This window comes from Aulonocara sp. 'chitande type north' Nkhata Bay, linkage group LG17 (genome assembly GCF_057382095.1).
Source record: "Aulonocara sp. 'chitande type north' Nkhata Bay isolate Kocher_YH1m ecotype deep benthic linkage group LG17, A_spYH_male_GT1.1, whole genome shotgun sequence".
Classification (NCBI taxonomy): domain Eukaryota; kingdom Metazoa; phylum Chordata; class Actinopteri; order Cichliformes; family Cichlidae; genus Aulonocara; species Aulonocara sp. 'chitande type north' Nkhata Bay.
Genome location: NC_141360.1, coordinates 33,725,306 through 33,743,535, shown reverse-complemented (window position 1 = coordinate 33,743,535; position 18,230 = coordinate 33,725,306). Strand labels below are relative to the sequence as shown.

The 18,230-nt window shown below is 38.7% G+C and overlaps 1 protein-coding gene across 3 annotated transcripts in view; it reads left to right on the top strand.

Annotated features, from left to right (window-relative positions):
• The first annotated feature begins 1,274 nt into the window (after nt 1-1,274).
• atxn7l1 (ataxin 7-like 1) overlaps nt 1,275-18,230 on the top strand; it is a 33,215-nt gene continuing 16,259 nt past the window's right edge. Inside the window, exons 1-3 of one of the 3 annotated variants that reach the window (XM_086268772.1) lie at nt 1,275-1,466; nt 1,931-2,005; nt 10,945-11,049. In XM_086268772.1, coding sequence (XP_086124898.1) covers nt 1,370-1,466; nt 1,931-2,005; nt 10,945-11,049 — 277 coding nt within the window. In that variant the 5' untranslated portion in view covers nt 1,275-1,369. Of the gene's footprint in view, nt 1,467-1,930; nt 2,006-10,944; nt 11,050-18,230 lie in introns of those variants that run through there. The other 2 variants (XM_086268773.1, XM_086268774.1) reach the window with 2 other exon arrangements.

The window sequence follows — 18,230 nt, the reverse complement described above, 5'->3', positions numbered from 1 at the left end:
AAGGTTCCTGACATGTTCACTGTGTTTCAGAGAAGATGAGGATAAATAATGAATGGAGATAAAACATAAAAAGATTTCTTCTTCTTCTTCTTTTGGTTGCTCACTTCAGGGTTCACCATAGCAGCAGATCATCTTCCTCCATCTGGCCCTATCCCTAGCATCCTCTTCTCGCATGAATCTTTTCTGAGGTCTTCCTCTTTTCCATCTGCCTTTCAGCTCCATATTCAACATCCTTGGCTGAATATATGAATATATCCACCACCCCTCCTCTTGACATCTCCAAACCATTTCAACTCAACCTGAGCTGTCCCTCCAATAAACTAAGACCAAGGATCTTTCCCCAGACATCATCGTAATATTAGACAAAGATAACCTGAGTAAAATTCAGCTTTTAATTTAATTTTAGTTTGCAGCTTTTAATCCAAACCTACTAGGCCCTGAGTGAAAACGTAATTGGCCCATAAACCTAATAACTGGTTGTGCCACCCATGGCAGCAAGTACTCCAGTCAAGTATTTGTGATAACTGCCAATGAGACTTGGACAGCTTGTTTAAGGTCACAGAAAAGCATTTATATCTGCATTTTAATCGACTTTTGACTCCAAAAACTTCCATCACACTGCCAACACCATTTTTGCCTTTTGGTGAGATGTTATTTTTATGAAATGCTGTCTTGGGGATTATCAAGAGTTTTTTGTGTTCTTCTTGCTCAGCAGTTGTTTTCTCCTTGGAACTCTCCCATGATGTCATTTTTGCCCAGTCTATTTCTAATTGTTGAATAATAATTGTGTATATAGCTTTTCTGCTGTAATAAATGATATCAATATTCAAAAATTGTCTGATATTAACTTAGTTTGATTGTCTGAAACATGTAAACGTGACAACCTCAGACATAATGAGTACTTTTCACAACACTGTAGAGAGACAGGTGGACTTTAAAAATATAGATTTTTAAATTTAGCAGTATTGGCTGAATACATCGAGGTAATTTCTAATATTTTCCCCCCATGAAGATAGTTTTTCTTAGCTTTTTGAAGGGCAAATATTACTAAAACATGCTATTGCAAAAATACTTTTTAAAAAAAGGCATTTATTTATTTATAATGAAGCCTAGTGTAATCTTTAAATTATGGAAATGGTGATGATGGGTTTTTGGCTTTACCTGAACAACGCTGAACTTTTGAACTCGTGAATAACCATACTGTACCTGTCTTTCAGCCCCTCAACCGCCCCCGCCGATAGTTGCCGGACAACGCCGAAGCCTGACGAGAACGACGTCAGCATATCTCGTTCTTTCGTTTTTCGCCTGCTGCGTGCGAAGGAGAGGCAGAAAAAAACGGCTCTCAGCAAAGCAACAAGAAGGAAGAGCAATGGCGACACTGGATCGCCAAATACCAAGTCCGGATACATTCCTTTGCGAGCCTTGGTCTTCCTTCGTCAGTGCGGCTAAATTACGTTTTGTTGACTGTAAGTTCGCACGACGGGTAGCGTTGTTATTTTTGCGGACAAACTGTCGGGAAGTGCGTGGTCCAACTGTCTGTGATTGAGTTGAGTAAGCTCCTCCACCATGCAGGGTGTCTGTCAGAGCGCAGCAAAGTAACTGTCATAATATTACTACGAAATGCAATATTGATGTGTTGCTTTAACAGTCGTGCACAAATGCGCGCGAGCAAAGCTATCGGTTACCGCTCGGAGTTTGTGTCGTTGTCGCGTGCAGTAATGCTATCCCCCAACTGTCCAGCTGTAAGTTTGTTAGCTTTGACAGCTCCACTTGATTTAGGAAGCCAGCGTAGGCGCTAGCAAGCTAATGCTATCCTCTGGTGGTAGCCAGCCCCGGAGCAGGAGGAGCGGCAGTAGGGCTCCACGCATGGGCCCCCCAAAGTTTCCTGAAAGCCCCTGCGTGTTTCTAAGTGCTTGTTTTGTTTGTTCAGACGCAGACCCGTCCTTGGATAACAGCGAGAAAGAGCTTTACTGCCTTGGTGAAGCCGTGAAGCTCCGCAGAGAAGGTAAGGGAAGTTAGACTACTAGATACGGTGGTTGTTTGTTATTGTTTTGTTGCACATGCTGTGGAGCATTAATGGTGCCATCTTTGACCACTTCTCTCAGAAATCTTATTTATCTTGCATGGCTGCTGCTGTACTTTATATTTACAGGTCGTGTGTGTGTGTTTTTCTGATTGCAGGTGTGTTTTACAGTAATCTGGGACTGAAAATGATTTTTTTCTCTACTTTGATCGATTAATCGCTTCAAAATAAAAGGTTCGAATTGTGAAAAAATACCGACACAAATTTATTAGAGACCAAGAAGATATATTTAGATATTTAACTGAAACTGACATATAGTTTAGAAGCAAGGGGAGTCTTGTTTACTTGCATATAATACAAGAAAAGGCTTAAATCTGCAGATTTGAGAAGCCATAAACACATTTGTTCGATTTCTAACTTTGAAATAGACTAAAATTGTGAAATCCTTAAAGTAGGGAATTAAATGGAATCTACTATGTTGTTCTGGATCTTCCATCATCAGATATTCTTACCCCAAACAAGGCAAAAGAAGAGACTGCATTGATGATGTCTTTGTAGAGCTTTTAATTGAAACATTATGGAAGGTATATAATTGAAAAACTGCTAAGTGATCTATAGAGTCTTGGCAAAGCTATAGCAAATTATAGGATCAATATTTTTTGCTTCCTGTGTCACATATTTACACTGCCTAAACCATCAACAGCAAACAACTATGCTTGAATGTGATGGGCTATTATTTGTTGTATTTGTATCTATGTGTTGGAGGGTGATGGTTTCAATCAGTGACTCATAATCTGTTAGATTGGTTTAGCTTGTGTGCAGCCGTCGGTTTTGTGCATGTGAAGAGCGTGCCCCTGAGCAGGCAGTATGTGCCTCCCTGCTACCCTCCTTAGGGACAGAGCCAAAGGGCTTCCTTCACACCTCACCATGTATAAATACCCATGGGAGCACGCGCTGCACACTAACACAGTTGAGTCATCCCTGAGAGGTTAAGCGTGCTGTAGCCCTCGTAGGAGCACACTGACGCACATGCAGAGCCGGGGAAACTCTTCTCAGTCTCACTGGTCAAATACCAAAAGCCCCCTCCCACACACACACACACACACACACACACTCTATCAAACACACTCTCACATGCCTCCTCTTCCCCTCTCTCAGAGCCAGACTAGAGCGGTGTTTCCAGAATTGCTGGTCTGTTGGCAACATGACACTGAGTGCTGCTGAGAGTGATATGCAGACACACGCTCACGAGCCTCACAAGTCTCACGAGCCTCACAAACACAGGGAAACATTGCTTTAATGTTTTATTTGTGAATTTGCATCAACTACTAAGTGATTCATCATTGATTCATATATTATGTGTTAACCCACTTGACTTCATCTGCATGTGTGCACATTTCTAAATACGGAGGCCAGTTTGGCAGGGACTGATGTGTGGTGCAGGTCATTATGGTTGTCTCTTTTGTCTCTCTTTCACTCCCTGTGTGCAGTGGAGTTAATGCCAACCAAAATCAGCTTAGTTTTATTAGTCCAGCAGCCTCTGCTGTCCTTCATCTTGAAATAGCAGTTTACTACTCACTTTATTCGAAATGGGATTCGCCTAAAACATGACATTATTATGGCAATGCTTTGGGTGACAATTTAGTGAATGTAGGTGTTCTTTGACTGTATTCATTGCTATAAAAAATGATTGATTACACTGTATTATGATTTAGCATCTCTGTAAGCATGCTTTAACAATTGTCCCTCACCAAACCTACCTGGAATGGGAACACTGTTTGCAGCATTCTCACCTACAGGGTGACTTATGATATTGTATAAGCTATGATAAAATACTGTGCATTGTCTGTGGCGCTTCCTCTGATGTTTGAAACTTTTAAGTTAAGTTTGGTAAGTCACAGTTTAAGAACAGTTGTTTCCAGATGTGCTGTTGCAAGGGTCAGTGGTGTGCCATGAGTCATGTCGAAGTGTGCCGCTGGAGTTTCTGACAGCCGTGCAGGAATTTCTGAATTTAGTCCATAAAACGGAAACAAAAAACTTTTTGTACAAGAGAAACTCAGTCCAGTCACTCAGTTTCTAAACACCTGCAAAGAGGTTAATAAATGGGCGAAGGGGTCACTTGTGAAGCAAACAAAACCTACCAAGCAGTGAGACTAAAGAAATAAACTAGTACATACCCACACTACTGCGTTATTTGGTCTGCTTGTCCTTTTTCATTATGGCTTTATATTTCCATTGTTTAATTTTTAGTAATAAATGTCAATAACATGAGCCTGAGAAAAAAGCAATGAAATATTGGTTAAAAAGGTCTCTTTTTTTAATTTACTTTATTTATTTATTTATTTTTAATTTTTGTGGGCTAGACTGACTCTCATGCCTTAGAATCCCTTTTACCATAAATTCATTTGTTTTTATTTATGTAACTTTTATTGTAACTTTTACTTCAGAAGCTGTCATGCCTAATGATGTATAGTAATACTGATACTGTAAAGCTAACAATCAAAAATAATCAATATTTGCTGAATTAGATGTTACTGTTGTGATAGTATTACAAGGTCTTATAAGTGCATAAACACTACAAATAGGTCATTTTAGGATCGTGATGACGCCATATTGTCTAATATAGATGAGAAGTTTCAGGCCTGGGATGTACTTGTATTAAAAAGCTGGGTTGATCAATTCTTGGATATGTGTCTTGCAGACAAAAACCAGACAGAGAGATTTTGTGTATTATAGTAAGAGACTTCGATACTTAGCTGCCAGTTTTATGGCTTCATCTGAACTGGGGATGCCAGCAGGTCTCAGCCCAAGTGCAGATGGTTGAAGGAAATGGTTACTTGGTGCCAGGCACACTAAAGAGGTGCCTGGAAACTACATATTCCCTTTAAGGGAACCTTTATTTACCTTAAAAGAGCACTGGCTGTGAAACCGAGACAGGAAGTTGTTAGTTTGTGCGAAATGGTTTGATAAGGCCATAGAAGTAGGGTATAAGCTAGTTGAGTGGTAAAAGTTTTGGAAAACTGAATGATAGCTCCTTGGACTATTATCCTGTCATACCCGGATTGCACAGACACGATGTATGCTCAAATATGCTTGCAAATGTTATTTATAAAGACAAAAATATTAAAAAGTCTATATTTAACCAGAAATAAAGGTTTTAATAATTTCAGAGGAAAACTGTGAAAATAAATCATTGATTAACTATAAAAATTAACCTTGAGATTGAGATATAACCTTTAAAAAACACCATGGATTAGAAGCATCATCAAAATGAAAGTCTGTAAGCACAAAAGAAACAAGTGAAAAACTTTGATTCCTCTGTTCTTTATTAGAAAATGTTAAAGTTTTAGTCTGGATGGTAAATTGTAAATACACTCTGGCAACATTGATTTTCTAGTAAAACCATCAACCCTACTCTTACATTAAACCAGACTTTTTTAATGTTCACATAATTTCGAAAGGAATGGTCTGAATTAAACTGTACCGTTAGGTAGAAGTGGCTTTCAGTAGCGTTGCAATCATAAAATGTTTAAAACTACTACTTAACCTTTCCACAGCTCATTTGTAAACACTTTTCGTGACATTATGTCTTTACAGTTTTATTGTTGGCACCAATCAAATGTTTAACCAGCATGTTGAACTTTGTATCTGGGACATTTTTAAAAGAGGTGAATTTGGCTGTACGGGTGTGCGTGTGTGCAGACTAAGTTCTGCAACATTAGCTGCCTGCCAACGCTAGTCAGTTTGTTTATACTATCAGAGCTTTTGGTGCCGGAGCAATAATTATCTGGTGAGGCTGTTCACAGAACAACTTAAGCTGAATTTGTCAATCTCGCACATTGCCGCCTCTGGAATGGTAATGGTGCAAAATGGAAACGCGATCCAGAGATAAGTTAATTGATTTATCCACAGAGCAGAGTTGCTGCTTGTTACAGTTGCCTTAATACTTTGTTAGTCAACCAACCCTTCCTTAGTAACCACTTTTGTTTTGTTTTTGATTTTTTTAAATGAATATTGTGTAGGATTCTTTCCATACACTCATTTTGCAATAGTAAACTGATTAGCTTTACTGATCACTGACTAATGATGGATCACTTCAGTTGCGCGAAACATACTCATTCACTACTGAGTGATGTTTTTGGAGTCTGCTTTTTTGGCCTGTCAGTCATTTGGCAGACTGTGGCAGTTGGCACACACTCACACAGACATAATTCAGACTGAAGAAATATGCACTTAGTTTGCATTTGACTTGGCAGTTGCAGAGGGAATTACTTCCTTTTTGTTGTTGTTTTCTTTTTTTAAAGTGCTCTGTTTTTTGATGTTGCTCTATACATTGGAATTTGCGAAATGCCAGGAAACAAAAATCGAGTCATAGTTTTACGTTGTCTTGGCAAAAGTTTCCTAATAATGAGAGCGTGTGCTCATTTCCTCCGAAAACGATCACAGGAAAGACACGAACTGTGCTGATCAACTTGTAAACAAAAAACGGTTCACTTCAGTTGCTTATATTACATTTTTACCTCGTATCAATGTGTTGACAGCACTCACATTATTTAAAGGTTGCTTTTCCACACAGAACCGCTGGCCTGTTAACATACTGTGGTATCAATCAAGCAATTCTTTGAAAAAGCAAACAGTATAATTTATTTGTTGGTGAATGAAATGGAGTTCTTTGTTTGTCAAACATTAGAAGAAGAGAGTTTGAATTGTGGCCTAAATCCAAGAGCAACGGTTCGATTTGTGTGTGGGAAATATTCTCCTCTTCCAGATGGGCTTGTTCAAAGCATCTGCCGACTACTTTACTGCAACTGTTGAGCAAAAGATGTGGAGCTGTTTTCCATTGCAGTGCTCATCAGATTGAATAGACATTGCTTGGAATTTATGGTCAGTTTTATTTGCTTAATAGTACAATATCCTAGCTTTCATTCTGCTTTATCACCAAATATGCTTCCCAGTGACTATTAAGCATTTCAAGCATTAAGTGATTACTCTGAAGTAATCACTTAATGACAGCCTCAGTATGTTGTATGTTAACCTATTGAGTAATGACCTTTTATGCAAATGCACAGAGGCACCGTCAGTCACCAGAGTGACGTGTTCTGCACCACAAATGACAGAATGAAAAGTCATACTCAAGCCAAAAGTGACTCTAAAAATCTTTTTAGTTTTTTTGGGCTTCGGTAATGGAACTAAATTGTTTTTATTAGCGTCAAACAAGTTTTTAAATGAGGCTTGGCTGACATGTTCTGGGGAGTTCATTTCTGAGCATAGTATTTTTCAGTCTCAGACCTAATAGCAATAGCCATGCTTTTGTTTTGCTGTGTATTACTGAGCAACATGAGTCTGGGCCCCGTGTAACTTTTTTCACATTTACTGGCGTTTCACCTCAGAAATAAAGACACCACATCATTTGCGAACTGACTTAACCACAAATAGATAAGCCAAACTGGAAAGGTCACAAAGGTTTCGCATTAGTCAGTAATATATGTGTCCTAGATGTAATTTGCATTAATTATCTGTGGGATAAATGTTCAAGCATTGTGTGTTGGAGAGCTAAAGCAGGGTATAAATAACAATAAGAATAAATAAAAAAATATATTGGTTATCAGTATTGGGTATTCAAACATCTGCATTGGTATCGGTATAGGAGTGATTATATACAATAGTGCCAGGGGATTTGTGCACTGTGTACAAAGATTTTTGCTGCTGCTAACATTTAAAATAAAGTGAGTACTGCTTCAAGCTCTAATTTTTAGGCTGCAGAGTTGAATTATTTTTTCTTATCAACTGTAGCATATAGCCTGTATCCAACAAAGACTAGCCTGGCCCATTAGTTCTGTAATGTGCGTTCCATGTTTGAACCACCATTAGCCCCAGCTCATTTGTCTCTTGAGGTTTTGTCTTGCTGAATTAAACATAAGCTCCTCCTTTGTGTGCGAGTCTGTGCTTAAAAGTATAGTCTTAAGTGAGCGACAGTAGGTTCTAAACACAAACTCTACACAATGAACCTTCACAGACATATCTACACAGTGATAACTTTCCCTGTCTCCCTGATGTGTAATAGTATCAAGTGCAATTTCCCAATATAACAAAGTATTTTATTCTATTTTATATAGTATTTTATTCTATCTGGTCTTATTCTATTCTATTGGTTTTTTTTTTTCTTTTTTCTTTAATTTTTACTGCTCTTAACTTGTACTTTCTGCCGTGACCAAAAAATGTCTCACGTGTGGGACTTTATCTTATCTTATCTTAAAACGACTGGCACGATTCTGAAACCAAACAAGTGCAAACCGGTTAAAGGAAGCACAGGCCTGCTAGAGGCCTGTGGTTAGCATAGCCTGTACGTGTCATCTGGTAGTAACAAAGTTCATCAGAGACTCTTTAAGCAAAAATGCATGTATATGTTTAACATAATAATATAATTGCAACATTCAGGGCGAGGAAGAATGTGACACTAGCCAGCAATGAAACCCACATGCACCACCTGCACATAACATATAGTGTATAATATGGCCTTCCGTGACCTTAAATAACCTTGTCTTTTATACATCTCTCGCACACACACACACACACACACAGACTCTGATATGTATTAAGTAGGGCTGGGTATCGTCACTCATTTCTAGAATCGATTCGATCCACGATTCAATTTGATTCGATTCGATTTGATTCGATTCAATTTGAATCGGGGAAATTTTGCCTCAGACAGTCAGAAATATTATAATTCAGATCATGCATCAGTACATTTCTATATTTTTATATCTATAAAAAGAAAGCTGACACATTATCAAAGGTGTAAGCATCACAGCAGATGCCTTTGTGTCAAAGTAGCTGAGGATAAAACACAGAAAAACATGAAGGTGATTTTCCTGGCCTGCGATTTTATAAAAATATTCTGTAGTAGATCGAAAACGAAAGAAAACTATTAATGAACATATGAACATTACCTGATGCTGCTGAAGTGAAGCAGAGCAACGTTACAGAGGTTTTATTACAGACATAGCTAAGCGTTTTGCAATTTTGCATAATTTTAAAAAGTTTAAACTTGTTCAGTAGCGTATTGAACGGCAGACATGAGGCTTTCTTTTCGGAAGCAAGTAAAAGGAAAAAAACAGCGTCCGACAGCGCTGTAAGAACGGAGTTGTGCGTAACAAGCAAGCGAATAATGCAGAAAAAAGATTATTAGACGGGAAACTGTTCTTGAAGTACACTGAGAGAGAGCGAGAGAGAGAGCTGTGCATGTAGTGTGATTTTTATCGTGGTGGCAGCAAAACAGCAAAGGTAAGAGGGAATTCATGACGATGTTTATGTGAAGCGTAGTTTGCTGCTTCTTTTGCTGCTGGTTTAGTCAATATTGTTTGGAGAGAGATAAAACCTGCAGCTTCAGAATCAGCGCAAAAAGGGCGTAAACAGCGGACCCGCCGAAACATCAGAATCAGCGAGCTGTCGGCTCTCAGCTCGTGTCCGTGCCGTCGGGTGAGAAAGGCGACATCTCACTGATTCTGATGTTTCGGCGGGTCCGCGCTTTGTGTTTACGTCTTTGTGCAGAATCCGTGTACCTGCTCTCATTGACTGTTTTAGCTGTTTGGTGGTTGTTGAAATTTTGTGAGGTCTAACCTGAGATTCTGGCATTTTGGGCAAAATAAATTTATATTTAAAAATCGATTCAGGATTTTAATGAATCGATATCACGTTATCCAAGCGAGAATCGATTTTAATCGATAAATCAATCATCAAAACCCACCCCTAGTATTAAGCATGACATCCTGTCTGTGCTTTTCTAGATGACAACAAACTTGCTAGCAATGTAAGATCTTGACGACACTCACTGTCAGACACCCCCACTTTTAAAAAATAAATACCGGTGTGTGTGTATATATATATATATGTGTGTGTATATATATATATATATATATATATATATATATATATATATATATAATTTTTTTTATTTATTTATTTTTTCCTTTGCAACCTTACACAAACACACACATGCACATACATACATCCAACCTCTGCTGAGTGATTCTGGCTTAAGCCCCTTGCTAATAAAAAGCTCTGATTTCTGACAGCGGAGCTTTTTTTAGGTACAGATAGATTAGCTTCTCAAAGCTTAGCCAGAAGAGATAATAGATGTTTTCCATTGGACATATATGGGGGAGAGGGATTCTCAATATTTAATTTAATCTTCAACTTTCCCTGAGGGGGTGGGGTGTAACCTACAGTGTTTTGTTCTAGCTAGTGTGTTTGAAGGTCTGTCTGTGTAGTAATTAGAAAAGACACTAATTATCCATGTGCCTGTGGTAGATTGTTGGTTTTGGTAGTAAAAATTAGATAATTAGTATTTGGTCCGAAGATGCATATTTTAAAGCCTCATATAGTATTGAAGTCTAAAGATGATATTAAACACAATATCACTAAATGTGTACATAAACATTTCACATTTAATTAATCAAACTAGGGTTTTTTTCCTAACAAATAAAATAAAATAAATTGTAAAGATTTGTTCCTTTTTGTCTTGTGGCTTTTGAAATTGTGATTTTTTTTTTTTTTTTTTTTTTTTTTTTTTACTATTTAATATAAATTGTAAAGGTATTCCCATTATTAGCCAATAGTCATGATGACTGACCTGTAGAAGGCATGAGACTTCTACTCTTTCCATTGGATTGGAATGTGCCAGGCAATGGGAGGTTTGTGTTTGAGGTTTCTGTTAAGATGAAGCTGATGACAAGTGATTGTTCAGCTCAAGTGTCTCTAAATATCCTGCGTGTAACAATCCTGACTTTATGTTTATTATTTTTATATACATCCCTGTTCTGCCAAAATATGTCATATTCAGTTGCTGTCTATGTGTCTGTTCCCTCTGCCTGCTTCTGTCATTCTATAATTGTGGCACCTACTTTTCCTGTCTCTTTCAGAGATGCTTGTCTACAGCCAGTGCCCAGCACTGGAGGATTTTTCTCTTGTTGTCTGCCATGTCTGCAGTAAGGTGGTCACTCCTCAGGGCATTCTCACACACTATGGTAAGCCACACACATACACAAACCCCTTAAGGCAAACTACACGGACATAAAACTTCAGGGCATAATCATACACTTGACTAAGTTGCACGCACACGCTTGGGAGTATGGTGTTGTCCCACAAGAAGCCCGAAACAAACGTATGCATACATGGACACGCACACTAGGGCTGGGCCATATTATACCGTTCACGGTAATACCGGTATAATGTTAGGCAACGATAGGAAAATGAAATATCGCGATAGAATGGGAGTAAAACGCGCATGCGCAGTGCCTTTGTTTTCATACGCACATGGCCGATTGTTGAGTGAAACAGATGAACCAGAATTGGTTTGTAAAAATGGTGCAACTTCCGTGATGTGGAACTGGTTTGGTGTTTGTCCGTCAGATACACAACAAAGCACATTTTTTTGCAGAACATGCAAGTGGCTGTTGTTATTGTCATATTTGTCGGACTAAGATGCTCTTAAATCTGGGAGTAATCTGGGTCCTAAACTCCGTATGCTTCAGGTCAAACAACACTGCAGCATCACTTAGAGTTAAAAACTGTATAAATTCTTTCATCTTTAATAAAACGATCAGCATTGCTGCTTTACCAGGTGTAACTATAAAGTTTAACTTCCAGGCATCCATGAAAACAAAAGTTATTACATTTAACGGAGTTAGAAGTTAGCAGGAAGCTAGCGGAAGTTAGCTCGCTAGTTTCGCTAGTTACCTAAGCATGATATAGCATGTTCTGACTGAGAGATTTCTGAAAAAAATCAAACGTACAGCTCTGCTATCACTTCCAACATAAATGAAGACAGGAAACTAAACAGCAGTGACGTTTGTAGGGTTACTGAAGTTGGGCTAGCTGGTATATAATGATGTGCTACGTGATCGCTAGCGACACAGCTATGTTAGCATAACATAAACAGTGAAGCTGGAGGACGAACACTAACACTTTTCCACTTATAAAAGTTAACGTTAAAGTTCCTCATGGTTAGAGACAAATGCAATCGCATGGCAGGATGCTGTAAACGGACCAAACTTCAGTCAGGAGAACAACTGAGATAATCCATCCACAATACGAGGTTAGTCATTAATATACTGCAACAACATGGGAATAGAGCAGCTGCCAGAGAATTCACCATTAATGAATCAATGGTACAGAAGTGGAGGAAGCAAGAAGAATGAGTTTAATAAAGTTTGATTTATCTGACTGCTTTGTTTCGCTTAATGTGCCTTATAATCCTGTGCACCTTATGGTCCGAAAAATACGTACTGCACACTGCAGTTTAATGTTGCAAAGCACCTCTTTTTAACTTCAGTGGATATTATACATGGTTATGCTCAGGATGTGTCAGCCCATTTCTACTGGAAATGCCTTTTGGTTAAACTTTCAGCAAGGAATTTGCATTTGCACTGTTACATTTTTATAAAGCTTTAATGTACATAAAAACCAGCTTCTTGTTTAAGTGAAAATAAATGGAAGATTGTTTTTTTTGCGCTAGTAATGTTGTGGAGTTGTATTTTGTCTCGCATCAATTATATCGTTGGTTATATCGTTATCGCAAATTTTCAAATATATATCGTGATAAATATTTTTGGCCATATCGCCCTGCTCTAACGCACACAGAGCGGTTTAGATCAATAAGTAAATTCTGTGAATCCCTGCAAGGCACTTTCAAACATGACCTCCCTGCTACTTTCCCTCTGTGCAAATAGACATCATACAGTTTTGCCCTCTAACACTCAGCAGATGGATCAAAGCTATGATACACTAAATTATTTACAGAAACTGTGTATATGCATTTTTATCTAAAACAATAGGCACATGCACAAAAGATTTAATGGACATCTCCACTGTTAAAACAATAGTACTTCAAGACTACATGAGGCTCAAAAATACCTCCATATCTTACATGAAGTGAGTGTCTGGATCCAGACCATGATGCATACATCATATGTATCATAGCAACATGACGTATATACTGTGCTAAGCTGCATATGCTTCTTGCACAGGCAGGAAGCATGCGACCATAGCATGTGGTCGCTATGGAGACTGCAGCCCAATGAGAGTAGCTCACAAAGTTGCTCAGTTGTTGTTATATTTATTAAATTAGATAGATAGATAGAACTTTATTAATCCCCCAGTAGGTTCCTCCGGGTAATTCAGTTTCCAGTAGCAGAACACTGACAGGAATTTGCATAGTAAATTAACTGTTGAAACTAACAAATTGAAAATAATTGTTAGTCTATTTTTTTTAAAACATTCTTGTTTGTTCAGACCTCATTGGCCCCTCACAATGTCCAACTACCTCTTGTTTGTTTTTGATTGTGGCTCTACTGAGCTCGCTCACATCTGCCCGTGAGCTGCTGCTTCCTTCTAGCCTGAGCTTTCTGTTTGTGCGGAAAGTGTGTGTGTGGGGGGGGCATGGTCACACTTAATATACACACACATACACTAACACACTTATTTCTTCCTATGAGTAGAGAGGCCTGTGAAGTTTCATGCACACACGCATTCTCACTTTCTGGTTCTCAGCAGAAAGAGGTCAGTGGTATTGTGAGACACACATGCACACACTCTCTCACAGACTCCTGGCAGCCAGTGTTGTTTTGTCCCTGCTCCTGCCCCCTGCAGGCCCCCTCCTCTCTCTCATTGGCAGCATTTCTACTTGCTGACACACACACACGGTCGGGTGACAACAGGTCTGAAGCACACTCGTGCACACACACAAAAACACAACACACAGTCGAGAGTGGGAATCTCCTGAGAGCTCCCCTATAAAACAAAGTGATCCTCCAGGCCACAATACCATAATAGTCAGGCACCAAGCAGACCAGCAGGGCAGTTCACATACTGACTAGTTGGAGACTCTGGTTTTTGAGGAATTCAGTGTGGATTTCATCATGTACTTTTAGTTTTAGTTTTGCAGTGACCTATAAGTCTTCCAGTTCAGTTACTGTAGTTGAGTTGCTTGCTGCATACCTAAATAAGCTTTATATACACAACCGCTGTGTGTCATGGCATGAAAAATCCTCTTCCTGACCTCTGTTGAGTAGATTGCCTCTAGGAGCTCACGCTGTCAGGATATTCTTATGATATTTTATGCATTTCCTCCCATTGTTGTAGATCCTAATCATGTCACTGCAGCATCCTCACAAGCACAGTGCCATTGTTCCCTGCCGGGGATTCTGCTTTAAATGTTTTGACCCTGTAGTAGTATCTTTTTTAGTCATCGCAGTTGCCTTGTATTTGATTTTGTGTGTATCCATCGTGGGATTAACTTTCATGCTTGACCTGTATATCAAAACGGCACTAAGGCCTTACATAAACCGAAATGCATGCACGTGCACACACACACTCATGCACAGAGAACGAGGAGGGGATTGGCTGCCTCAGGGGTCAGTGGCTCCTAGTTATACATGCCCAGTTTGCTGCTCATTTCTGATGTGTTTGAAGAGATAACTTAAAGCTAGAACGCACACTGAATGCATTTAAATATGCAGAGTCTTGTGTGCTAAAAGGTTAACATATACTTTCTTTTATACATCAGAGGCTTGCTCTGTTTAGTGGATTTGTTTATTTAAATCTCCTTAGAGTAAAGCAAGCATGTATATTCTTAGCATAAATGGCCCAGTGGGATATCAGCTAAATCCCTTACTCTGGCAGTGTTAGCAGCATGTTCACTCCAGTGAGTTTGTAAAGACAAAAATGTGCAAGGAAACAATATTTAATGCTTGTGAGTGAATCTTAAAGCTTTTCATAACCAGATCACGATGTTCATATGAACCCTTCCCAATGAAAAAAGTATGATTTCATAACTTTAGTCTTATAATCTTATAAATGTTATCTCTACAGTGTCTGTGGGCAATAGACGATATTTTGGCAACGACACTTGATTATCTTTGATCATGTGCTGATAAAAGTGCACGTGAACAGCAAAAAGGAAACACATGGGTGGGAAAATAATGGCGTTATCTGATTGTTTATCTGCATTCATAGTTTGGCTCTAAGCAATAACCTCCACGTGGAACAGGAAGTAAGTCTGGGCTAGATTATTTGTTGTCTCTGGTATGCCCTGCCAGTAATGCCACTATCATTAGCTGATTGATGACTATATTATGGTAATTATAGTTGTATAGTGTTTCTAACAGCATTTAATTTGCACCTCTGAGTCTTGAAAAGCATTCGAAACTACAAAATGCAAGAGTCACAACTACTTTAGTAACAAATGAGCTGTGCTTTTGAAGCCACGTCCCTAAATAAATCAGGTCTCCACAGTATGTTCAGATATTTCTTTTAATGCTCATTTCCTACCGTTTCCTCTCTTCACTCTTCTGAGCGTCTGTATTCTAACCTTGCTCCTGCTTGTGCCCTGCTGTGTGTGCTTTTGTGTGTCTGAGTGAGTTGAGTGCATGATGAAAAGGTTCATGTTGTTTCTGTTGGTTGCTTTACTCGCTTTCCAACTTTTCTCTGTAGTGGGGAATTAATTGAGCAGCAGATCACAACCATTTCTACCTTTAACAAGTGTTTTGGCCGCTTCTGTGTTTGACGTTGTTGTTGTTAAAATGTGCATTCTCGGGCTGTGGCGCACATGTTATTTGGCTGATGTTGGAAAGTTTTGCCCTTAACCACAGATTTTCTGTTGAGTTTCGTTCACGCCACAGTTGTGGTATTGTTATTGTGGCTTGGCTGTATGCATGCTGTTAGCTGAGGTATGGGCCAATTAAAATGCCAACTGATAGTGTACATCTGAGGAAGTGTCTTCACATTTAAATTTTTTTTTTTTGTCTGCACTTTAGAGAAGAGAAGGACATGGCTTTGATATATTTTTTAACATCATCTCAGATGCTAACAGAGACTTTTCTCAACAGTGAAGAGTTTTTCTATATACATTAGGGCTGCCACAAACGATTATTTTGATAGTCGACTAGTCACCGATTATTTTTGCGATTAGTCGACTAATCAGATCATCATCCATTGGACGTACAGCGTACAGCTTATTGCACCAGCAGCATCTGGTCTTATATAACTATCATTAGCTTACAGCTTGAAGTGTTTGTGCTAACTAAAAATAAAGACAAGATGGTAGTTTATTAATTTTTAATGAAATTTGCAGATTGTTTCGGTGAAGTTTAATAAACTCCTTGCTTTCTAAAATATAACAGGACACCGGAGTATATTCTCCAGTGTCTCACACTTCTGATAATCAGCTGTCTGCTTGACAGTTTTAGCTGTGCAAAAACTATAACTTTAATCTCAGCCAAACCGATTTACTCAGGAACAAATAAAATACTAAAGAAAGCCAAACAATAACATTTTTAAGTTATCTAAGTGACTTATATATATGTTTAACCTGACTAGCGAAAGACGGCGGTGGGTTTGAAAACGATTTGCCGGGAGTCCAGTGTTCTCACGGCTCTAGTTAGCCTTGCCCCCGCCTAGCTAACGAGCTAGTGGGTAACAGACGTCTCCGAAAACGTCGGAGCGCTTTTGAAAATACGTGGTGTCTTGATAAACTGAGCAGATATTTGAGGTTTACACAGCTACATTCTCGCCTGAAAATATGTTAAAGGTTTATTTTGTGACCCAGAAAGAATAATAAGAGTAAAGTTAAAACTAACTAGCTGCCGCCATTGTTGACAACTGCGCTGGGCTGCGCTATTAATTCTGGGACACAGCTTCTTCTTCTTCGGGGTTTAACGGCAGCTGGCATCCTTGTACATGCAGTGCTGCCATCTTCTGTTTCAGTCCGTTATTACACTCTTAAATCCTACTATTATTATTCCTGCGTCCTTTGTGATCTTACAAAGCTTCAAACGATGCGTCGACTATTAAATTAGTCGTCGACGATTTTAATAGTCGACATAATCGTGACTAGTCAACTAATCGTGGCAGCCCTAATATACATATCTGTAGATACAGAAAGTGATAACCCCCCCCATAGCTGAAGGGCCCATTAGTGAGCAATTGACTTACCTCTTAATGCAAGAGAGAAGTGGCTCCCAATTTTTTTTATATTTACAGAATAAAAAATGTACATGAGTGTCTAACTGGCTGCAGTACTTAGTGTAGCAGTTAAGGTACTTTAATGCTGCTTCGCTACAATAAGAAGTAGAAGTTTAAAGTATAAAATGAACTTAAAAAAATCTAATGAGACAAGTAGCGCAACATTATGATAGCTAACTTAAATCATTCTTTGAAAACCAGCAGTGCAATCTAAGCTTTGGAACTGCAGAAAATCATGCTCCATTTTTCTCTTCCTGTTAAACATAGAGGATGTGGCTGTCTCATTTGTAAAAGCTTCTGTTTGTAATGTCAGGAGTCAATGTGAGAACGGGCTTGGTGTGTCTGTCCAGGAGGCAGATAAACTACAGGACTGATTTAAATTTTTAATCTAGAGGTAAAACTTGGCATATGTTAAATATACAAAACACTTGTTTGTCCATCTTCGAAGACAGACACTTGATCGTGTGCTGAAAAAATGTTCAGCTGTGGCATGTTCACCAGAATATTTGTTCCACAGTGATATTTTTTTTCCTCCCAGGTTAGGCATCAGTCTATTTTTGTTGTTGTCGTTGTTGTTTCGTTGTTTTTTTCAGACTCTGTTTAGGGTTCAGATCAGCATCGACAATAAGAAATCTTTCCATCACTTGCTGTGACACTCAGTCTTTCTCACTGCTCTTTTCTTGTGTATTACTATGACAACCCATAACTTTGAGCTGCTGTTACCACTCTCTGATGCAATATAACTTTGTATCCATCATGCTTACTGCTTGTGATTGTGATATGTTTGAAACCATGCAAGTTCAGCCTCTGGTAGATGAAATATTTTAAAAATATCCTTAAAAAAAAAAAAAGGAAGTGTTTCTTCAGTATGTCAGTCTGTCCGTATTCCTGGGAACTTCTTCAGTAGGGGTATTTTTGGAAACATGCTCTGTATACATCCATAATGCCTTTTTTAAAATTCACTGTTTATCCCAAACAACTTGCTCTTTTTAAAATTCCAAGTCCACTGCCTTTGACTCCAGCACACTCTGAGAATCTTCATCTGTATTTCAGATTTTTCTCATGCCATTCCTCTCTCTACTTCTATTCCCTGCTCCTCTGTCAGTGTAAACAAACCCAGTTGAGCTCTGAGAACTTGTATTTCCTCATCATCAGCTGGCTCCTCCCACAGGATGAGTCAAGAGCC